The 20,268-nt window shown below is 49.5% G+C and overlaps 1 protein-coding gene across 4 annotated transcripts in view; it reads left to right on the top strand.

The window, feature by feature from the left end:
• mgaa (MAX dimerization protein MGA a) overlaps window positions 1–20,060 on the top strand; it is a 40,142-nt gene extending 20,082 nt beyond the window's left edge. For 2 of the 4 annotated variants that reach the window (XM_030082012.1, XM_030082014.1), the window contains exons 13-27: window positions 186–871; window positions 1,416–1,710; window positions 3,197–3,421; window positions 5,677–5,985; window positions 7,559–8,589; window positions 9,787–9,909; window positions 10,996–11,107; window positions 11,475–11,662; window positions 12,706–12,797; window positions 13,143–13,263; window positions 13,371–13,482; window positions 14,230–14,634; window positions 15,226–15,363; window positions 15,453–15,578; window positions 16,949–20,060. In XM_030082012.1, coding sequence (XP_029937872.1) covers window positions 186–871; window positions 1,416–1,710; window positions 3,197–3,421; window positions 5,677–5,985; window positions 7,559–8,589; window positions 9,787–9,909; window positions 10,996–11,107; window positions 11,475–11,662; window positions 12,706–12,797; window positions 13,143–13,263; window positions 13,371–13,482; window positions 14,230–14,634; window positions 15,226–15,363; window positions 15,453–15,578; window positions 16,949–17,769 — 4,784 coding nt within the window. In that variant the 3' untranslated portion in view covers window positions 17,770–20,060. The remainder of the gene's footprint in view (window positions 1–185; window positions 872–1,415; window positions 1,711–3,196; window positions 3,422–5,676; window positions 5,986–7,558; window positions 8,590–9,786; window positions 9,910–10,995; window positions 11,108–11,474; window positions 11,663–12,705; window positions 12,798–13,142; window positions 13,264–13,370; window positions 13,483–14,229; window positions 14,635–15,225; window positions 15,364–15,452; window positions 15,579–16,948) is intronic. The other 2 variants (XM_030082015.1, XM_030082016.1) reach the window with 2 other exon arrangements.
• Window positions 20,061–20,268: the final 208 nt, after the last annotated feature.

The raw sequence follows: 20,268 nt of genomic DNA on the forward strand, positions 1-20,268 counted from the left end.
CCTGCCTTGTTTCCTTCCTTCCTTCTGTCCTTCCTTGTTTCATTCTATCCTTCCTTCCTTCCTTCCTTCCTTCCTTTGTTTTTTGCCAGCCAAGTTGAATTTCATCCATTGAGCCTATAGATGACATTTTAAATATAAATGTGCTGCAGCAGTGATTCGGTTGTGTTTTTCTCTTCTCGCTGTAGCCGAGCCTCATCAGTTGGCGCCGACCGCTCCGCCGTCAGCACAATGCCCGGCGGTGGAACCCGAACCGATGCCGTCAAAGCGCCTGACGATCGTGGCGGAGTGCCAGTGGCCGAGCGAAGCCGAGCGGAACGACGTCCTGCAGAAGGTCTGCGTGGCGATGGCCAGCGACCAGCTGGACAAGCCGCTGTGGATCCAGAGCTACCTCATCACGCCGCTGAGCCGCGCCACCGAGGAGGACGGAGGCGGCCGCTGCGTCCACTACAAGGTCCGCATCTCTGAACCCAGACCGGACCCGGCAAACACCTCGAGGCCTGCAAGACCACAGCAGCAGCAGGAGGAGGAGGAGGAGGAGGAGGAGGAGGAGGAGGAGGAGGAGGAGGGTCTGGAGGACTGGCAGAGGGAGGTGATGGAGGAGGAGGAGGAGGAAGAGGAGGAGCAGTGTTTAGAAGACTGGCAGAGGGAGGTGGAGGAGGACGACGAAGGTCTGGACGACTGGCAGAGACAGATAGAAGAGGAGTGTGCGGAGAGGGAGGAGGACGGAGAGAAGCGAGGACAGAAGGAGGAGGAGCGAGCCGAGAAGATGAAGATGATCAGCATGGGTCTGCCTTTCCTGACGGGGATCTCCCCCGCCGGCTTCCTGTCGGCCCGCAGGCGGCAGCGCGGCGACAGCGAGAACGTGGTTCAGGTACGCTTTGAGTTCATGTCTCATGTCACACCTGCTCTCAGAATATTAAAAACAAACATTTGGACCATGCAATACAAAAAATGCACCGTATTTAAATTTGTATTTTTTGACATGCGGTACATTGATATTCTCAGTTCAGCTGAAGTGGCTTTACTGGCAGGAAACACAAACATATTCATCATTCCTGAGGGACGTGTGCAGGTCACAGAGTTACAGGCTAAAGAGTGACAGCACCAATAAAAAAGGAGGAAAAAGTCGTTCTCAAAACAATTAATTGAGCCTTTACATTTTGAGCGTAATTTGTCAAAGTACCTCTGCAGTAATAAGTAATAAGTTTAATAAGGCTGTAATAAGAATAAGAGCGTAATGTAGGCTCCGTGTGCAGACCTCATCATGTCAGCTGACTTCAGGAGGATTAGTGTTGATTAATCTTCTAGTAAACTGGCCTGCAGACGTGTGTGTCAGTCAGACCCTGATCAGTTTGATGTGATGATGATGATGATGATGATGATGATGATGATGCTCACTGCAGCCTGTTTCTCAGGTGAACGGGAAGCTCTATCCTCTGGCTAAGATCCAGCTGGGTGGGATGGGGGCGCTTCACCCGGCAAACCGCCTCGCCGCCTATCTGACGGGCCGGGTCGGACCCGTCAGGCATCTGCGAGGTCCCGCCCAGCCCTCCTCTTCTTCTTCCTCTTCCTCCTCCTCCTCCTCTGTCTCTTCCTCCTCCTCCTTACTCTCCTCCTCTAAACTCCACCCGAGCCAGACTTCCTCAACAACGTCTCAAACCGCCGCCTCCTCCGCGGCGAAGCCCAGAGTCCCGGCGCCCGGCGCTGCAGGTGAGAACAGAGCTCTAGAACAGTGGAACCTTTTCAGATACGGCAGAACATCGTGAGAGTATGAGCTTAAAAAGACATTTCCAAAGTGTCCAACATTTAGCCCCCACCGTTCTGGCCATTTCTCAGACCCACCTGTAAACATCACCTGAGAGCTGGGAAGCTGCAGATTCATTTGAGCCGTAGCTCAGCTCTGTGTGTCCTAACATTGTGTTTGTTATTTAGAGTGTATAAGGGATGTAATGATGAGTGTAATAGAAGGATATGAGGCCACTCCCATGTTCAGTTATGGGTCATAAGTTGTTGCAGCAATTTTTATTTTGATTCCATTTGTTTACACAGATTTGGTGCAAAATTTTACCATTTTTGACCCCTGGAGAATTAATTAAAATGGTCAAAAATCCTCCAGAATCCCACATCAGGACACCAAGACCCTGAGGAACACCACAGAAACATTCAGGCTTTGAGTTGGTGTCAAAAACTTTTGGTATTTGCAGATTCTCTGTAATATTTAGTTTTTTTTAGTGACTGGATGTTGAGCGTTGTGTTGAGTAAACATGTCAGAAACTGGCCCTCACTGTCAGTCCAGCTGGAGAAGCAGAGCTCCTCTGAACGGCCTCGCTCTCTAGTTTGTGTGTGTAAAGTCTGATGAGGCTGTGATTCTCCTAGAGGTCACCAGAGGTCATTTTCTCCAGCCACGTCCAGTTGGACAAAAGTCTCTGGCTGCAGTGAAATGGCTGCTATGGGGGCCAACATCATCACACAGGAATCAAATGTGGCTCATTGAATCCACAAGAGTCTCAGCTTTCCAGTCAAAGCCAACTGATGCAGCTCCAAGACTGTTTAGGCCCCAGTCTGCACACACACACCATTTTACAACAGGCCACAAGAACACATGTGGACTGCAGGCTTTGGGGCCCAAACTGCATGGGATTAGCAGAAGGTGGGCGTGTCTGCAAAGGGGAGAGAACCCATTTTCATTCACACGGCTGGAGGTCAGAGGTCAAGGGACCCACTGGAAACAGACATGCTAGTCTTTCTCTTGCCAAATTTCAGCCAAACTTTGCAGTGATATTTTGCCGCCTTGTCAACAACCAGACATGACGTGCTGGTTTCATATCTGGTTTCATATGATAACATTATCTTCATTATCAGCCTCTGAAAGACAGGAAGTCGGCCTGGCCTGCCGGCGGCCGGTGGGACGGTAAGGGGTTGACGTACAGCGTAAATTAAAGTTACACCTACAGTTTCTGGCATTCTGCAGTAGCTAACTAGCGAACTTATTGCCAAACCTTATTAACATAGGATGAGTTGTTGGAACAGAGAGAATATCTCAGGTGTTTCCACTGAGCTGCACCTCAGGAACATGGGGGGGGGGGGGGCAGAGTTAACTCGCCCGCCCAGCCGCCACTTTCTCACCTCCAGCTCTGAATGTCAGGCACATGAAGTTTCCAGCATAACCGCTCAACCGCCCGTCTCTGTCCCACAGAGGTGAAGGCCGACCGGTCACATCCTGCCTCCACACACCCCCCTCCGGCCCGGCTCGGCCTGTTCGCCGCCCCTCCCCGCCCCGGCAGGGGCGCGGGGGCGGGGCCTCCTCTGATCCTGGGCTCGGCTCCCCGGTTCTTTACGGTGGTCCGTCCGGCCTCTGGGGGAGGGGCCAGCCACCTCAGGGCGGTGCCTGCGGCCTCTTTTAGCTCCGCCCCCACGTCAGGTACTACGTGAAGCCTGGCTTGGCTCAGAGCGGCGGGGGAGAGAATACAAGACGACAGCGAATCTGCTCTCTCAGGTCGCCATGTTGATTCTGCAGCTCCGCAGGCAGGGATTTACTTTTTCTCCAAGTCGCCCCGGCCTCGACGGTAACGGTCACCGGCCTCGACGGGGTCGGCCACCGGCCTCGGCGGGGTCGGCCACCGGCCTCGGCGGGGTCGGCCACCGGCCTCGGCGGGGTCGGCCACCGGCCTCGACGGGGTCGGCCACCGGCCTCGACGGGGTCGGTCACCGGCCTCGGCGGGGTCGGTCACCGGCCTCGGCGGGGTCGGTCACCGGCCTCGGCGGGGTCGGTCACCGGCCTCCAGTCCCAGCTGAGTCCTCAGCGTTGGCATCCAAGTCGAATTCGATTCAAGTGCTGGTTTAAATTCAAGTCATTCGGTTTTAAGGCCTTTGCACAACATGTCCGTATTTTTTGTCTGAAATTGCAGCACTTTTGTCTCAATTTCAGTTCATTTCCTCATTCTTAGTGCAGCGGAGAGATGAAACCACGCCTCCTCCATACAGAATCCATGCCTGCAGAGTGGTGGCGACAACATGGCGTCCTGTTATTTGGGTTCTCAGTCTTGTATAATCTCAAGCTGCTGCTGGGCTCCTGCTTCCATGTTGGTCTGTGGGCTTCTAGGCGGGGCAGGGAAGCAACACCTTCACTGTTTGGACTGTAATTGTTTGAATTGGGTTTGTGTGTGTGTGTGTGTGTGTGTGTGTGTGTGTCACTGAAATTCAAGGTGAAGGTGCTTCTTAAATTCTGTAAAAACACAAATGTGTCCAGGATCACTGGCTGGTGGCGATATGATATTTAATACTTTTGTTCCCATGTTTTCTCCATTTCCCAGCGTGTGTGTCTGCAAGCCTTCAGCCCTCGATCGCACTTCACTGCCCGGCACTCTGAGGCTCAGGTTTAAAAAGCTGCCAGGCGTGGTCGCTGATCAGCTGATCAGAGTGTCACTACCTGAACTGGACAGGACAGCACACGGTCCACACATGGATTATTAGGGCTAAGGCTCATTTCTGCTCAGTGTCAAATTTTTCCGGGTTTCAAAGGGTTAAAAAACTGATAATATTAGAGAACAGAATCGTGCATGCTTCTGCGGTGATGCGTTTAATGACCTCACAGATCACCGTCTATAACCCTGAGCTGCCCTCCAGTGGAGTTACTGAACACCCATGCCTCCTTTATGTCGGCATGGAAGTATGAGGGCAGTGACGGTTATATGGCGGTGTATCAGGGACACTGTGGGGAGAAGAAAATGTACAGAGTAAAAGTGGTAAAATTTACAAGAACAATTTACAATCTCCTCCTCAGCATCTGGACTCTGAAGAGACGTTGCTGTGACTTGGGCCGATTCAGAAGAAAACAATATGCTGATTCTGGGCTCAGATCAGCAGGATCTCCTTGTTCCTGAATCCCATGTCAGAGTAGAATCTGCTGAGGGGATCAGCTGCAGGCCTGAGACACGGCCAGCAGGGGGCAGCACAGGTGCCCCCTCCCCAGCTCTGTAATTTTTTTTTCTCCCGACGTTGCCCCTAATACGCCGTCGTACCGTTGGATCGTTTGAAACGTCTAATCCTTTTCGTACATTAAGGAGCATAAATGAGCCTTGAGGTTTGATGCACAGAGACGCCGAGGCCACAGCGACCCGTCTGAATCGAGCTGCCGTGTCTCAGCAGGTGAAGTGTGGTCGAGGGGCTCAGGTGAAGCTCATGTTCCTGTCTGCTGTGCTCCTTCTCCTCCTGCTGGCTCCCGTGATGCTCCTCTTGCCTTTTTGATCATGTGATGTTTGAGATCTACTTTAAGAGATGAAATCGCCTCCACGAGATCTCGGGCACAGCATGCATGTCTAGTGCAAGATCATTAGACTTTTGTTAGTTTGTGTTAGTTGTAGTCTTTCTCCCTCTTAGATCGCCTTACTTAACTAGAAAATAAATTATAGGCTTTTCCAGTTTTTGGCGATGAATTAATTCATAATGCTTATTACTCAAATTGGCAAACATGCAACTTAGCAGCCAAGTTGAATTTCATCCACTGATGACATGTTAATCATAAAAGTTCATAAGAAACCACACTGCTGGGTTTCATATCGGACATATTGGGTTTCCAATCAACTAAATCAGAAGCAACAATCTGATTCTGGCTCCGTCCATCTCGGTGTCTGTTGACTTCCTGCTTACATCACCACGTCCCTCTCTGTTTTCCAGACTCCAAGGCTGCACAAGCGACTCCCGGTGTGGTGTCACCTCTAAATCCTTCCCCAGGGACTGCGGCTCCAAGCAAGACGCAGGTGTTGATGGTGCCGGTGCCGGGTGCCGGCGGGACGGGCCCGGTGCAGAACCTCCTGACCCGGCCGCTGGCTTCGGCCCCGCCCACCGCCGGCCAGAGGATCCTCCTGACATCAGTGCGAACGCCAGTGGGCACCCAGTACTTCCGAAAGGTGGATGGCAAACTGGTGCAACTGGTTCCCCTCAACCAGCTGAGAGCTGTGAACCCAAATCTGGTGGTCCAGAGAGGTGAGGAGCAGCACTTAGAAATAACACATAAATAACAAATAAATAACTGATAAACACTTAAATAACAGGGGGTTTTGTCTCACTAGAAAGTTCCCATGGTCATTTGTTGGAGTTGTTGGTGGGAAAATTTATTTCAAATACCCATTCTCATTCTGTGACGGCATATTTGTGCCATTGCAGGAGTAGGAAAACAGCCAGGGGAGGTAATAAAAAAACCAAAAAAAAAAAAAAAACTTGGGTATTTGCTAAGATTACATTGGTTAATTTACAAGAAAAAACATCACAAATTTATGCCAGAAAAAACTTTAAAATTCTTAGATTATAAATTCACAAATTCACAAGTAAAAACTCAGAAATTCCCAGAGATTAAAGTTGTAAATTTATGAGAAGAAAACTCACAAATTTCTAGCAAAAAGTTTGAAAATTAGTGTGTTTTCTTCTGAATAGGCCCAAGTTACAGCAACATTGTTATTCTGGGCTAAAATCAGCAGGATTTCCCTGTTCCAAATCCCATTGAATTTTTTTTTTTTTTTTTTTTTTTTTTTTTTTTTTTTTTTGAAAATTCATAGTTTTAGTTTAGTTTTCATTAGCTTCACTGTTAGCTTTAGTACTTTTTTGTAATATGGGGTGTTTGTTAGGGGAAAAGAAAGAATGTCTTCACTCAGGACAAATGAACAACCAGATAACATGATAGAGATTGATAGAGACTGTTGACATTTTCCCTACAATTTTAGTTTATTTGAGTTAGTCTTGTAAACACAAAATACAGTTTCAGTTATTTTCATTTTTTGTAAAAGGTGTTTGTATTTCAGTTCTTGAAAATGTTTCTTCACACCTAGTTTTATTTTGTTAGTTCTCAATTGCACTCATTATTTATACTGGTTATTCAGTTGTTTACACTGTTTAGTCTGTTGTTGTACATTCTGTTTTATCTAGCTATTCTCAATTGCACTCATCACTATTTAGCTCCTGTTTTTTAGTTATATAGACAATATCATACCAGTTATATAGACTATATTTATGTATAATATTTATATTTATATATACCTAAACGGTCCCACAATTCCATCTCTGCTGTAATCCGGAAGCCAAGCAATGACATTTCGTTGCCAAAATCTCACTGCTGTGTTTTTTTGTGCAATGACAATAAAAGAAGTCTAAGTCTAAGTCTTGTTAACAATAGTAACCTTGCAGTGTGAACAAGCCTTGCTTACCCCCAGAGGTTTGAGTCGAGCTACATTTTATGTGCAAAAATACAAGGTTCTTCAGCTTGTTATTGGACAGGAAGAAGCAGAACCTTTCCCCATCTTTAGGGGCAACAGACAGGGCTGCCCATTCAGCCCTGCCCTCTTTCCACTTGCTGTTAAACCTCCAGCTGAAGCGATCGTGGCATATATTCCAATCAATGCTGGTTTGAAATCCGACCCTTTACGCACAAAATATCACTTTTGCCGATGATATCATTCATTTTTTAACAAATGCTGAGAGGAAGAAGTGGAATCAAACACAGGATGCAGAGTTTGTACTGATGTTGTCTTCATTCTCTGACTTCATCCCTTAAACCCTCCCCCAGCCCCGGTCCCGTCCTCCTCTCCAGTCCCTGTCTCGTCCCTGCAGGCCTCAGCACCTGTCGGCTCCCAGTCCAACCCCGTGACATCCATCGCGACCACCATGACCACGACCACTGCCTCCATTCCCAGCCGCCTGGCCTTCTCCGTCCCCTCCCTCTCCACCTCCCTCCCCACCGGCTCGGGCTTCCTCCTGAGCCAAAAGGGGACGTGCACCTTTAAAATCATCCCCTCCAATGGCACCAAGGAACCTTTACTGGTGACCTGTCCCAAGGTTCCTACGCAGCCGCAGACCAAGGTGGCAGTGGCGCCAGGAACCTTCACCCTCTTGCAATCCCCCCAGCTGCCGCCCCCGGCAACCGTGATTTCCCTGAAACCCTCAGGAGGCCAGGGGGCGGAGCATGGCGTCAAAACGGTGACCGTGTCCACCATGCCTGTGGGTTCTGGTGGAGCGGTGGAGTTATCCAGGCTGGTTCCTGTGAAACCCACCCAGGCTTTGCCCCAGCCCTCTAACACCCAGGGCTCCACGGAGACAGGTAGCACCTCGCTCACCTTACCTCCAGCTCCGCATCCGGCCCCACCTCCAGCTCCATCTCTGACCCCGCCTCCAGCCCCATCTCTGGCCCCGCCTCCAGCCCCATCTGTCACCCCGCCTCCAGCCCCATCGGTCACCCCGCCTCCAGCCCCATCTCTGACCCCGCCTCCAGTCCCGCCTACAGATAGGATGAGCGTCCCGCCCGTATCCCATCCCTCCATTGACCTCACCAGACCCGGCAGTCCCGAGCTGGCCTCCGACCTGGTGGACCTGGACATCGTCTGCGTCGACGATGAGATGGCGTACGCCGCTCGCGAGCCTGTGGGCGGGGCCCAGAGTGACAAAGCAAAGGCCACGCCGGGCAGGAAGCAGAAAAAGGAGGTGGAGGTGGTGGACTTGGTGGTGTCATCGAGCGAGGAGACGGAGAACTCCTCGGACGACGTGGACGATGTGGACAGCGGCGGCGGCGGCGGCGAACAGGATCTCGCCACTCGTATCAATGTAAGAACGGGTCGCAGAACACCTCAGGCTTTAATTTGATTTGTTGACAGGAGAGGCTGAACGTGGGATGGACGTGTTTCCTGAAAAAATAAGAAATTGTAAAGTGCATAGCATGCTGTCATATTCCCTGAGGGCACTGCTACTTCTCACCGCAGCCTTTTATCTAAGATAAATCACATAAATCAATAAATAAACTATTAGCCGTTAGAAACCTGAGCAAATTCACTTGATATTTCTTTTTCAAAAATATGGAGAAAAAGGAAATGACCAAATTAGCAAAAACTTAGTAAAAAGGCAGATAAAATGACCAGAAAAAAATAGTAAAACAAATTACAAAAACATGAAAAAATAATATTATTTTTATTCAGAGGGACAAAATAAAAGCCCTGCACTGTGTGTGTGTGTGTGTGTGTGTGTGTGTGTGTGTGTGTGTGTGTGTGTGCAGTGTTGATTATTAGTTATCAAAGACACCAATAACTGATATTTAGGGCCGATATTCATTTATTGGTAAACTTGAAAATTGCAGTGTTAGAAAACACCAGCACAAACGTGTGTATTAACAAACGTTTAATATTTTTATATCAGTAGAAAAAAGAACAACCTGTCCCAGAAAATGAGTAAAAATAAATCCTGAAAATTAAAAAACAGCAACAACAAAATGACAAGAATTATATTTAGAGTTAGTCAGTGTTACAGAGTTACCAAAGCAAAATGCAAACTTGCTGCGAAAAATGACAAGAAAATTAGGATGAACCAAAACAGAAGATTAGTTAAAAAAAAATAATAAAATTTAATTTTTTAAAAATGAAATTACAAGATATCTCCATTTGTAGTAATGAGAGTGTTTGTGTTATATCTGTTATATTTCCAGCTCAGCTCAGAGCTGCTGGATCAGCTTTGCTGTGTTTGAATGCAGTGAGACTTTAAACAGCAGCTCAGTCTGTTTCTGTCTTTCTATAATAAATTAAAGACAAATCCACTGAAACCTGAAACCATGTGATCAGAAATGAGGCTCCGCCCACTCGCCATCTATCAGACAGAGAGGCGGAGTCTGACTCGTTTCCATATCGACCGTCATGACAAATTGCGAGGGTCGGGCCGATGGTAAGGCAGGAGGGCCTCTCACATTAAAATGACCTCAGATTGAGCCTCTCAGATTAAAATGACTGACAGCTTGTCGCCGTTTCCTCGCCACAGAGGAAGATCCACAACGCGCTGGAGAGGAGCCGGCGGGAGGCGATGGCCGGGCGCTTCCACGGCCTGAGGAGGGAGCTGGGACTGTCCGACGAGAAAACCTCCAAGATCCGGATCCTCAGGAAGGTGAGACCGGCTCGCACCAGCAAGGACTCATTTAATCCAGGATTAATCTGATCAGAGATGAACACAAACGACTTAATCCAGACCTGAAGTGAAGCAGAGCTCAATTTAAACAGCTTCAGTGTCATCCTGGTGTGGAAAATCCAGCTTTACTGGTTGAAACCCAAATTAAATAATTAGAGTTTAATGTCTGCGAAAGGAAAACTGATCCAGCGTCACTTAAATGACCTTTAAATATAACATTCTCATCATTACATATATTGCTGTTTTTAGATTTTTTTTGCTAGTTTTCTCAGTTTTCTGGGACTTGGTCTGGCAGAAGCAGCACTAAGCGTCTGCTGGAGCGACCGACCGCCCAGCAGGAGGTCCAGGTTTGTTCCTGGAGACACAGAAACCTGCGAGCAGCAGAAATCACAATCAGAATCAGAGATGCTTTATTGATCCATGAGGGGGAATCGGCTCGCAGCTGCTCAGATTTTAAAGAAAAGAATCAAATTCTATGAAATAGAAAATGAAAAAAGAAATATTAAAATATGCGCATTAGAATTTTGTTTTAAAAAAGTGTATTATGTAAAAATACAAACTGACTTGATACTCGAGAGCCGGACTCCGCTCTGAGCCCTGAATAAATGGGGCGACCTGCAGCGATAGCCACAGCAGGTCACATGACAGGTCACATGACAGGTCACATGACACAGGTGTCGGCGAGGGGAACCTGAGGGAGAGACGCTGCACACACTCCCCTCAGCATTTTAACCTCCTGATTTACTTTACAGGCCTTCAGCATGAACAACACACACACTGCCACAGTTTACACTGGGAGCAACACACACACACACTCACACACACACACACACACACACACACACACACACTCATACACACACTCACTCACAGCAGCTGAGCAGCTACAGGAATATTACAGGGATCTTTAGTCTGGTACATGTAATACAGAGTGTTTAGTGCCTGTAACAGATGTGATGTGGTGTGTGTGTGTGTGTGGTGTGTGTATGTGGTGTGTGTGTGTGTGTGTGTGTGTGTGTGTGTGTGTGGTGTGTATGTGGTGTGTGTGTGGTGTGTGTCTGCCAGGCCAAGCAGGACATCCTGTCGCTGACCAAGAGAAGCATGAAGCTGAAGGTGGAGATGACCAGGCTGAGGAAGAGGAGGGCAGAGCTGGCGGCTGCAGTGGCTCAGAGGACAGGTAACCCCCCCCAACACACACACACACACACACACACACACACACACACACACATACAGACTCAGACTTTCTTCACTCCAGTTGAGGACTTTGTTTGCCGCAGAGGCAGAACATTATAAGGCAGCTGCTTTAACCAGAAATATAATTGATGAATGAATGAATGAATGAATGAATGAATGAATTGATGAATTGATGAATGATTTAGATTTTTGCTGAAACGTGTGGCTCTAGCATGAAGAAACAAAAAAAGTGTGAACTGAAGCAGGAAGCAGCAGGAAACACGTCCATGTTGGTGTTTTTGTCGAGATGCAGAGCGCTGTGGCCTCACTGTGTGTGTGTGTGTGTGTGTGTGTGTGTGTGTCCTCAGGGGAGAGTGCAGAGAGCGTGAGCAGGAAGGTGCAGAGGGTGAGCTACGTTCAGAGGCTGAGCGGCGTCCTGGCGGGCGGGACAGGAAGTGGCGGCGGCGTGGAGGCGGAGGATCTGCGGGACGAGCTGGAGCGGCGGGCGGAGCGCTCGTCTGACGAGGACAACGTCATCCTCACCAACCACAGCAGTGTACGAGATTTAATGATTTTTTTTTTTTTTTTTAATGAAAGTGTCAGCTGGTTCAGACGGGGTCACATGACGCCTTCACAGGGAAACATGAGTAAACAAACGTAACCGTGCAAAATAAACACATGTCCTGATTCATGTGTCGGCTCCACCTGGCAGGTTATATCACCAAATCAAATATCTTTTAATAACCTTTTAATTTACTGTTATATAGTAACCTTTTAATTCAAGGTCACTATATATATAATAACTTTTTAATTCACTGTTTAAATATCTCTTCTGGCATTTATTCCTTATATTCCTTATTAGCGCATATCAAATCAGATAATGTGTGATATGCATGTGTAAACAGAATAATTCAAAGAACTTGTAATTGACTTTTTTTCTTGTCTTTGTGTGTGTAATCAACTTGTGAATTTTTATAGTGATATCTGAAAGTAAAATGTTGACCCCCTTTCCCCTGTGTGTTAAAAACAGTGTTTTTTGGTAATATGTGGTCATAAACAGGTGATTTTCAAAACTTTCCACCAATGGGATTTCTTGGGACTTTTTCCCCTCACTCAGGACAAACTGAGGATACAGAATCAGTTGAGTTTGTTTCTCTTGCAATTTGTCCGAGGTTGACCCCAGTTTTGGCCTAAAATGACTGGCCTATGGGACAGCTGACTGGACAGAACAAGTTGTCAAAAAATAGACAGAAATATATCTGTAAAGAGTCACCACCTCCGCTCCTCATCCCTGAAAAACTAAACATCTGACTGGAAACCATGGCGGCAAACACGCTCACCGCCTCCCCTGTCGCCATGGCAACGGCTCTACGATTGGTAGAACTTGTGCACAGACTTGTGGGTAATGTAGTCTCTGACAAACAGAGTTATGTCAAAGTGAGTCAATGATGTTTGTGGCTGCTTGTTCCTTCATGTTTCTGATGATGTCGTCGGTGATGTCGTCGGTGAAGCGGCGAGCGCGGAGCCTCGGCGGCGCTTCGGTTCGGCGCTTCCAGACTGGAATGTTTTTGTTCACTGTGCTTCCTGTCTGTGTCGCAGGATGATGATGTCACCGAGGTGGACATAGAGATGGTGGAGGAGAGCGACGAGCCGAGCCCGGTGACGACGACGACGAAGAGCCGCCGCTCAGAGTAAGACTGCTTCCTGTCCGTTGTCATGGAAACGCCTCTGCTGGCTGTTTAAACGCTTCATTTAAATATTGAGTCACTGATCAGGTCGTCAATTTGTCAGACCGGAGGCGTCACGTCACGTGTCCAGATCATTATGATGTTCATTTTATGGACTCATCTGTCCGTTGTTTCATCCTTTAAGCGATTCCTTTGGTCCATTCAATGTCAGACAGTTTTGAAAAATGTTGATCCCAGGTCCTCACAGCCCAAGGCGCTCCTCCTCTCCTCCTCTCCTCCTCCTCCTCCTCAGCAGCTGATGGCCTTAGTAATGATCTGAAATAATTTGCCTGTGCTCCTCCTCCCCAGCCGGACGAGTCAGAGCTGCAGGAAGGCGTCTGGCCAGCAGGTGGCGTCGAGCTTCAGGGCTCTGAGCTCCTTGGTGAAGGTGGAGAGTGAGACGCCGTCGCAGGAGCTCGTCCTGCAGCAGGTGAGACCAGCTGAGGGTTCTGAGGGTTCTGACCACGTTCCATCCTCAGTTCCCTGCAGGGTTTCATAAACAGTGTGTGTGTGTGTGTGTGTGTGTGTGTGTGTCAGGCCTGTGAGGAGATCTGGGCCCTGGAGAGCGAGGCGGAGAGGCTGCAGAGTGTGAAGGCGTCGCTGAGCCAGCAGAGGGCGGCCTACATCAGGGAGATCTCACTGCGATCCGGTAAGAACGTCCACACACCTGAGCTCACCTGCAGACAGCTGCTGTCACTCAGGGCAGGTTAGGGTTCAGGGAGAAGCCAAATATGGAGCCAGAGGAGCGGGTAATATTCAGAGAAAAAAACATGGAGATTAAAGTGGTGAATTAATGAGAAGAAAGTCACCTGTGCTGCCCCCTGCTGGCCGTGTCTCAGGCCTGCAGCTGATCCCCTCAGCAGATTCTACTGACATGGGATTCAGGAACAAGGAGATCCTGCTGATCTGAGCCCAGAATCAGCAGATTGTTTTCTTCTGAATCGGCCCAAGTCACAGCAGCGTCTCTTCAGAGTCCAGATGCTGAGGAGGAGGTTGGGGTTCTGGACTCAGACCAGCAGGATTTCCTTCAGACTGGATCCCACAGGAGGAGGACAAACTGGTTTCACTGTTTTCTTGCAAATTTGTGATTTTTTTCTCCTAAATTTTCCTCTTTAATCTCAGATTATATCTGAGTTTTTCTCTCATGGACCTACAGATCTAATCTCAGAAATTCTGAATTTTTTTCTCAGAATATTAGCCCCGCCTCTCCAGCACGCCGTCACACTGTCTTGTTTGTCTTGTATGTTTTTTCCTCTCTTGTCGTTGCCCTCCGTGTCTCTGATGGGCGGAGACGTTGCTCAGGTCTCGCTGCTGATCTGAGGCTTTGATTAAAGCCGCAGGAAAAGGGAAGTGATGTTTCCTGATTTCTCGCTGAAGTGAAGGTGTGTTTGTTCAGGGAAGAGCGAGCAGCGGATCCTGAGGAAGCTGCAGCTCCTGTCCGCCAAGCAGATGAGGCTGGAGGCGGAGCAAGAGCGACGCAGGACCGCCAAGCCGCCAGCGGGGGGCGGCGCAGCCGAGCGGCCGCCAGAGAGCAGCACAGCCGAGCGGCCGCCAGCCACGCCCCCTGTCCCTCCTGTAGCCCCGCCCACTGTTCCTCCTGTAACCCCGCCCCCTGTCCCGCCCTCCCAGCAGTCCCAAACCAGCAGCCAGCGGGTCGTTATCGTACCGACACCCCTTCTGGCCCCGCCCACTGTGTCCCACAATCCATCAGTGGCGAGGGACAGGCCGAGGACGATTCCCAACATCCTGTCTCGCAGGAAGCCGCTGGCCCCGCCCCCGTCGGCCACGGAGCCGTACACAGGTGAGTCTGTCGTCACACGCCCTGAACGCTCGCCTTCCCATAATCCTCTGCAGGCTCCACAGCTGATCATGAAAGATACAACAGATATTATATTTATATCACTACTGTCACATAAACATATTGTAATGATATTATAAATGATAACAAACATGCTGGGATTTATCAGCTGATTTTGTCAAATCAAACCTTCATCGTCCTCGGTTTCAGCAGGATGAAGTCCTGCAGCAGAGAGCGAGCGAGCGCCTCCTCTGTGACACTCGGTGATGTAATTTTGATACTTGGCGTTGGTGTATTGATACGTTATCGACAGCCAAACACCACGACACGGCGCTGTGGAGTATGTCCTCCCCCAACATGTCAGGGATGAGGAGAGGAGGATGAAGGTTCAACATGACAGATCTGAGCCTCACAACACGGCAGCCGCCTCACCTCACCTCACCTCACCTCATTTTATTTTATTTTATTTTATTTTATTTTATTTTAAAATGATCCCATTCACGAGCCGAGCCGTCAGGTTGGTTGAAAAAAAAATAAACTCCTCCTCCTCTTCCTCTTCCTCCTCCTCCTCCTTCTCCTCCTTCTTCTCTGCAGACGAGTGTCCGTCCATCCAGGCTCTGGTTCCCACCGAGGTGCTGTCATTGGTCGGGGCTGCGTTGCCGGGGCAACAGGTGGTGACTCTGAGCCCTCTGGTCCAGAGGCCGACTCTGCTGCAGACTCCGCCCACTCCAGGTACCCCCCCCACCCTCATCCTCCTGCTCTGCTGCGCTCTTATTTTGAAGTTAACATCACGTCATCTTCCTGTCATTCTTCCTCTGCAGGCGTGGCATCGGTCACCCTCAACATCTCCAACCTGACCAATCAGCACCTCCGCCTGAGCTCTCTGGCCCCGCCTCCTCCCGGTAAGATCTACAGCGGCTCCGCCCTGCTGCCCTCTAACCTGACAGGTAACTAACCCGCTAACCTGACAGGTAACTAACCCGCTAAACTGACAGGTAACTAACCCATTAACCTGACAGGTAACTAACTAACCTGACAGGTAACTAACCTGCTAACCTGACGGGTAACTAACCCATTAACCTGACAGGTAACTACCCCACTTAACTGACGGGTAACTACCCCACTTAACTGACGGGTAACTAACCCGCTAAACTGGCAGGTAACTAACTAACCTGACAGGTAACTAACCTGCTAATCTGACGGGTAACTAACCCACTAACCTGACAGGTAACTAACTAACCTGACAGGTAACTAACCCGCTAAACTGACAGGTGACTAACTAACCTGACAGGTAACTAACCTGCTAAATTGACAGGTAACTAACCCGCTAACCTGGCATGTAACTACCCCACTTAACTGACGGGTAACTAACGCGCTAACCTGACAGGTAACTAACACGCTAAACTGACAGATAACAAACTAACCTGACAGATAACTAACCTGCTAACCTGACGGGTAACTAACCTGCTAACCTGACAGGTAACTAACTAACCTGACAGGTAACTAACTAACCTGACGGGTAACTAACTAACCTGACAGGTAACTAACCCACTAACCTGACGGGTAACTAACTAACCTGACAGGTAACTAACCCGCTAAACTGACAGGTGACTAACTAACCTGACAGGTAACTAACTAACCTGACGGGTAACTAACTAACCTGACAGGTAACTAACCCACTAACCTGACAGGTAACTAACCCACTAACCTGACAGGTAACTAACCCACTAACCTGACGGGTAACTAACTAACCTGACAGGTAACTAACCCACTAAATTGACGGGTAACTAACTAACCTGACAGGTAACTAACCCGTTAAACTGACAGGTAACTAACTAACCTGACAGGTTACTAACCCGCTAACCTGACAGGTAACTAACTAACGTGACAGGTAACTAACCCGCTAACCTGACAGGTAACTAACCCGCTAACCTGACAGGTAACTAACCCGCTAACCTGACAGGTAACTAACCCGCTAACCTGACAGGTAACTAACCTGCTAACCTGACAGGTAACTAACTAACGTGACAGGTAACTAACCCGCTAACCTGACAGGTAACTAACTAACCTGACAGGTAACTAACTAACCTTACAGGTAACTAACCTGCTAACCTGACAGGTAACTAACTAACCTGACAGGTAACTAACCCGCTAAACTGACAGATAACTAACCCGCTAAACTGACAGGTAACTAACTAACTAACCTGACAGGTAACTAACTAACCTGCTTTATTTTATTTTATTTGCTGAGTCATTCAGTCACCTGACAGCTGCTTCAGAAGAAACTCTCTTTATTGTTTTATTTTCTGGTTTTCAGCTCAGAGCCTTCCCGCCGTGCTGCAGCTGGCTCAGACTTCGTCTCCACAGCAACCAGCCGAGCCGCCGCCGCCGCCGCAGGTCATCCCCGGCGACTCGGCGGGACTCGAGGCTCTGCAGATGTTCCCCAAATTTCTCACCATGATGGAGTTCCCGACCCAGAACCAGAGCCGGACTCTGTCCTCGCCGTCTGACCCCGCCCCCGGATCCGAACCCTCGCCGTCCGCGGGGCGGAGCTCTGGAGGAGCTGCTGCAGAGCAGGAAATGAAACAGGAAGTGAGGGCTCCCGGAACAGGAAATGAGCAGAAGCAGCAGGAGGAGGAGAGCGACGGCGAGGGTCTGACGTCTCTTCTCAACGAGATCGTCTTCCTCAACCAGCAGGTCGGCCCGCCGGAGGACGAAGCCCCGCCCCCCTCGCCGTCCGCCAGGCCCTCCTCTGAGACGGAGCGGGAGGCGGCGGGCGGCGTGGGGGAGGAGGAGGGGGAGGAGCATCCCCTGCTCCTGCAGCTGGATGAGGACCCGAGTGGGAGTGGCTCAGAGCAGGGAGGGGGCGTGGCTAACGGGCACGCTGACGCTCAGCTGGGATCGGACTCCTCCGCCGACGGGCTGAGACAGCCACATAACCCACAATGCACTGCAAAAGGCGGCGCCCTGACCCCGCCCCCCCTGCTGCAGATGAAGGTGGGCGGGGGCGGGGGTGGGGGTGGGGCCATGAAGGCGGAGCCCGGCGGCGACAGAGCGGGAGGGCAGGAGGGCGGCGTGGCGTGGAGGCCGATGCCGAGGCTGGTGCCTCTGGGCCTGAGGAGCAACACGCAGACGTAGCTCCGCCCCGCTCCGTCACGCCGCCAGATCTCACCATCTGATTGGTCTTCCTTGGCTCCACCCATTTCAAAACCCTCAGAAACGCTTTGTTCTGGCGGTGGCGACACGTCGGACGTGTTGTTTTGATCCAGGACCTGGAAACGTGTCGGAGCGCCGCCAAAACGCCACAGCGGCCGAGCTCCTGCCCGACAGGAAACAGGAAGTTGTGAGCCCGACGAGCCGCTGGGACGGGACGGCGTCTGCTGCCTGAGGAAGTGTTCACAGGAAGTGACATCACAGCCTCCTCACGTTGGCCCCGCCCACCCGGACCACAGCCCGCGGCAGGTCGGAGCAGCAGCTACCTCGCCAGCAATACGACTGCTCTGCCTCCTGATGTGTCTCCATGACGACGACAACGATCTTACGATTGACTGCTGTTACTATGGAGACGGGCCGGCAGAGTTTCAGAATAAAAGTCTGACTTTTCTTTGTTGACTGATGAGGTCAGAGACAGAAGCTTCCTCTGTATCTGTTTCAAATTTTATTTATTGAATGTTCTCGTCTCGTTTGTGCTCCGCCCTCCCCAGGCGGCGGCCTCCCCGGGCGGCGGCCTCCCCGGCGACGGTTGCCTGGGAGACGCAGCGTCCGTCCTACAGAGACGCGTTGCTGCCAGGAAGCGTTGTAGAGATCGACCAATCAGCTGTCCCGCCTGATTATCAGGGCCGATATTCAGGGTTTTCAGGAGGTTTGATTGACATGAGGGTTGATATGGAAACCAGTGAGGCCCCGCCTCTCCGTCTGACAGACAGCAGGACAGCAAATTAAAACTTCAGCCAATAAAACCACCTCTCTCATACGCCTGTCCCTTCAAAATAAAAGTGTGTTTCTCTCCCAAACTGAGATGCTGTTGGGTTTGGGGTTTGACCTGTCCCGCCCACACTTCCTGTTGCAACAGGAAATACATCAAATTTAAGAAAATAAGAGTCCATGTCCTGGGTCTTTCAGGACAGAAGCTCCCAGGTGTCAGAAAAGTCTCAAACATTTAAACATCAAAACTCCAATCTCCCACATTTTTAGACACAAATGTCGTTTTTTGTATTTTTGTCTGACACTTCAAGTGAGTTAATGATCAATATCGCTGATTACTAATAATCAGTATCGGCCCTGAATAATCAGTGTGACGATCTCTGGAGCGTTTCCCCCCGACAGCGACCAGAGACCAGCCAGTGCCTCGCTCCTGCCTAAAGAGCTGTGTGTGTGTGTGTGTGTGTGTGTGTGTGTGTGTGTGTGTGTGTGTGTGTGTGTGTGTGTCTGTGTATGTGTGTGTGTGTGTGCTTTTGGGGGGTTTTATGTTGATGTTCTGAGATGATCTCTGGCGTCGGGCCGCCGCTCTGTGACGTCACTTCCTGTCAGCACCGCCGCTCTGTGACATCACTTCCTGTCAGCGGTGTCGGGCGGAGGCGTTTGGAGCGACTGAACGAGGCGTTTCTGCGGGGCGGGGCGTTTGTGTCCCTGCAGGCTGAGCTGTGCTTCCACCTCACTGCCACCTGCAGAGCCGCAGCAGCCGCCACACAGCCACTTCCTGTCGGGGGGGGGGGGGGGGGGGGGGGGGGGGGGGGGGGCATCGCCCCGCGGGTCACACACCTGAGCTCTGAGGAAAACACTCTGATTTCAGCTCTGAACAAAACTTGTTTTTCTTGAAAACAAAAACAACCTTTCAGTTGCTGTTCTGATGGACGTGCAGAAACGAGCCTCAGCGTTTGTTTTGTTTTGTTTTGTTTTGTTTTTTTTTTGTTTTGTTTTGTTTTGTTTTTGTTTTGTTTTGTTTTGGAAAAGAAGCGAAGAGACGAAGTGAAACATCAAAACAAAATCACTCAAACCAAAGGCTCTCGAGGTTCAGAAGGTTCACGTCCAAGGTGTTTTTTCTGTTTAACAATTCATTTTCCCCTCAGAATTCTGACTTTAATCTCACAAGCCTTTATTTATTTTATTTTATTTTATTTTTTATTTTAATCCATGTTTTGTGCTGCGGCGCTGCTGCTGCTCTGTGGCTGCAGGATCATGTTCACCTTCGCCTGTGTAAGGCCTTTTCTACAGCAAGAGTGTGTGTGAGTGTGTGAGTGTGTGTGTGTGCGTGTGCGTGTGTGTGTGCGTGTGTGTGTGTGTGTGTGTGTGTGTGTGTGTGTGTGTGTGTGTACAGTGTAAAGTTCTCCTGTGGGTTCAGGTTTTCTCACATATCTGTATTTTTGTACGTGTTCCTGAAGCGTTGGGATGTCAAATGTCTGTTGAAGGAATAAAACTGAAATAAAGTTTTTCTGTTTGGTTTGTTCAAGCCGAGACGCCAGAGGCTCCATTCAGTTGTTTATGTTTATTAACACACATAAACACAATGTAAACAGACGAGACATGTTAACTAAACCTGAGCAAGTTCACTTTAATAAAAAAATGTGAATAAAAGGTGATGAGTAAATAATAAGTGGAACCTTATTAGCCCTGAAATGACATCATCGTTGTTGTTGT

This window comes from Myripristis murdjan, chromosome 22 (assembly GCF_902150065.1).
Source record: "Myripristis murdjan chromosome 22, fMyrMur1.1, whole genome shotgun sequence".
NCBI classification, from domain to species: domain Eukaryota; kingdom Metazoa; phylum Chordata; class Actinopteri; order Holocentriformes; family Holocentridae; genus Myripristis; species Myripristis murdjan.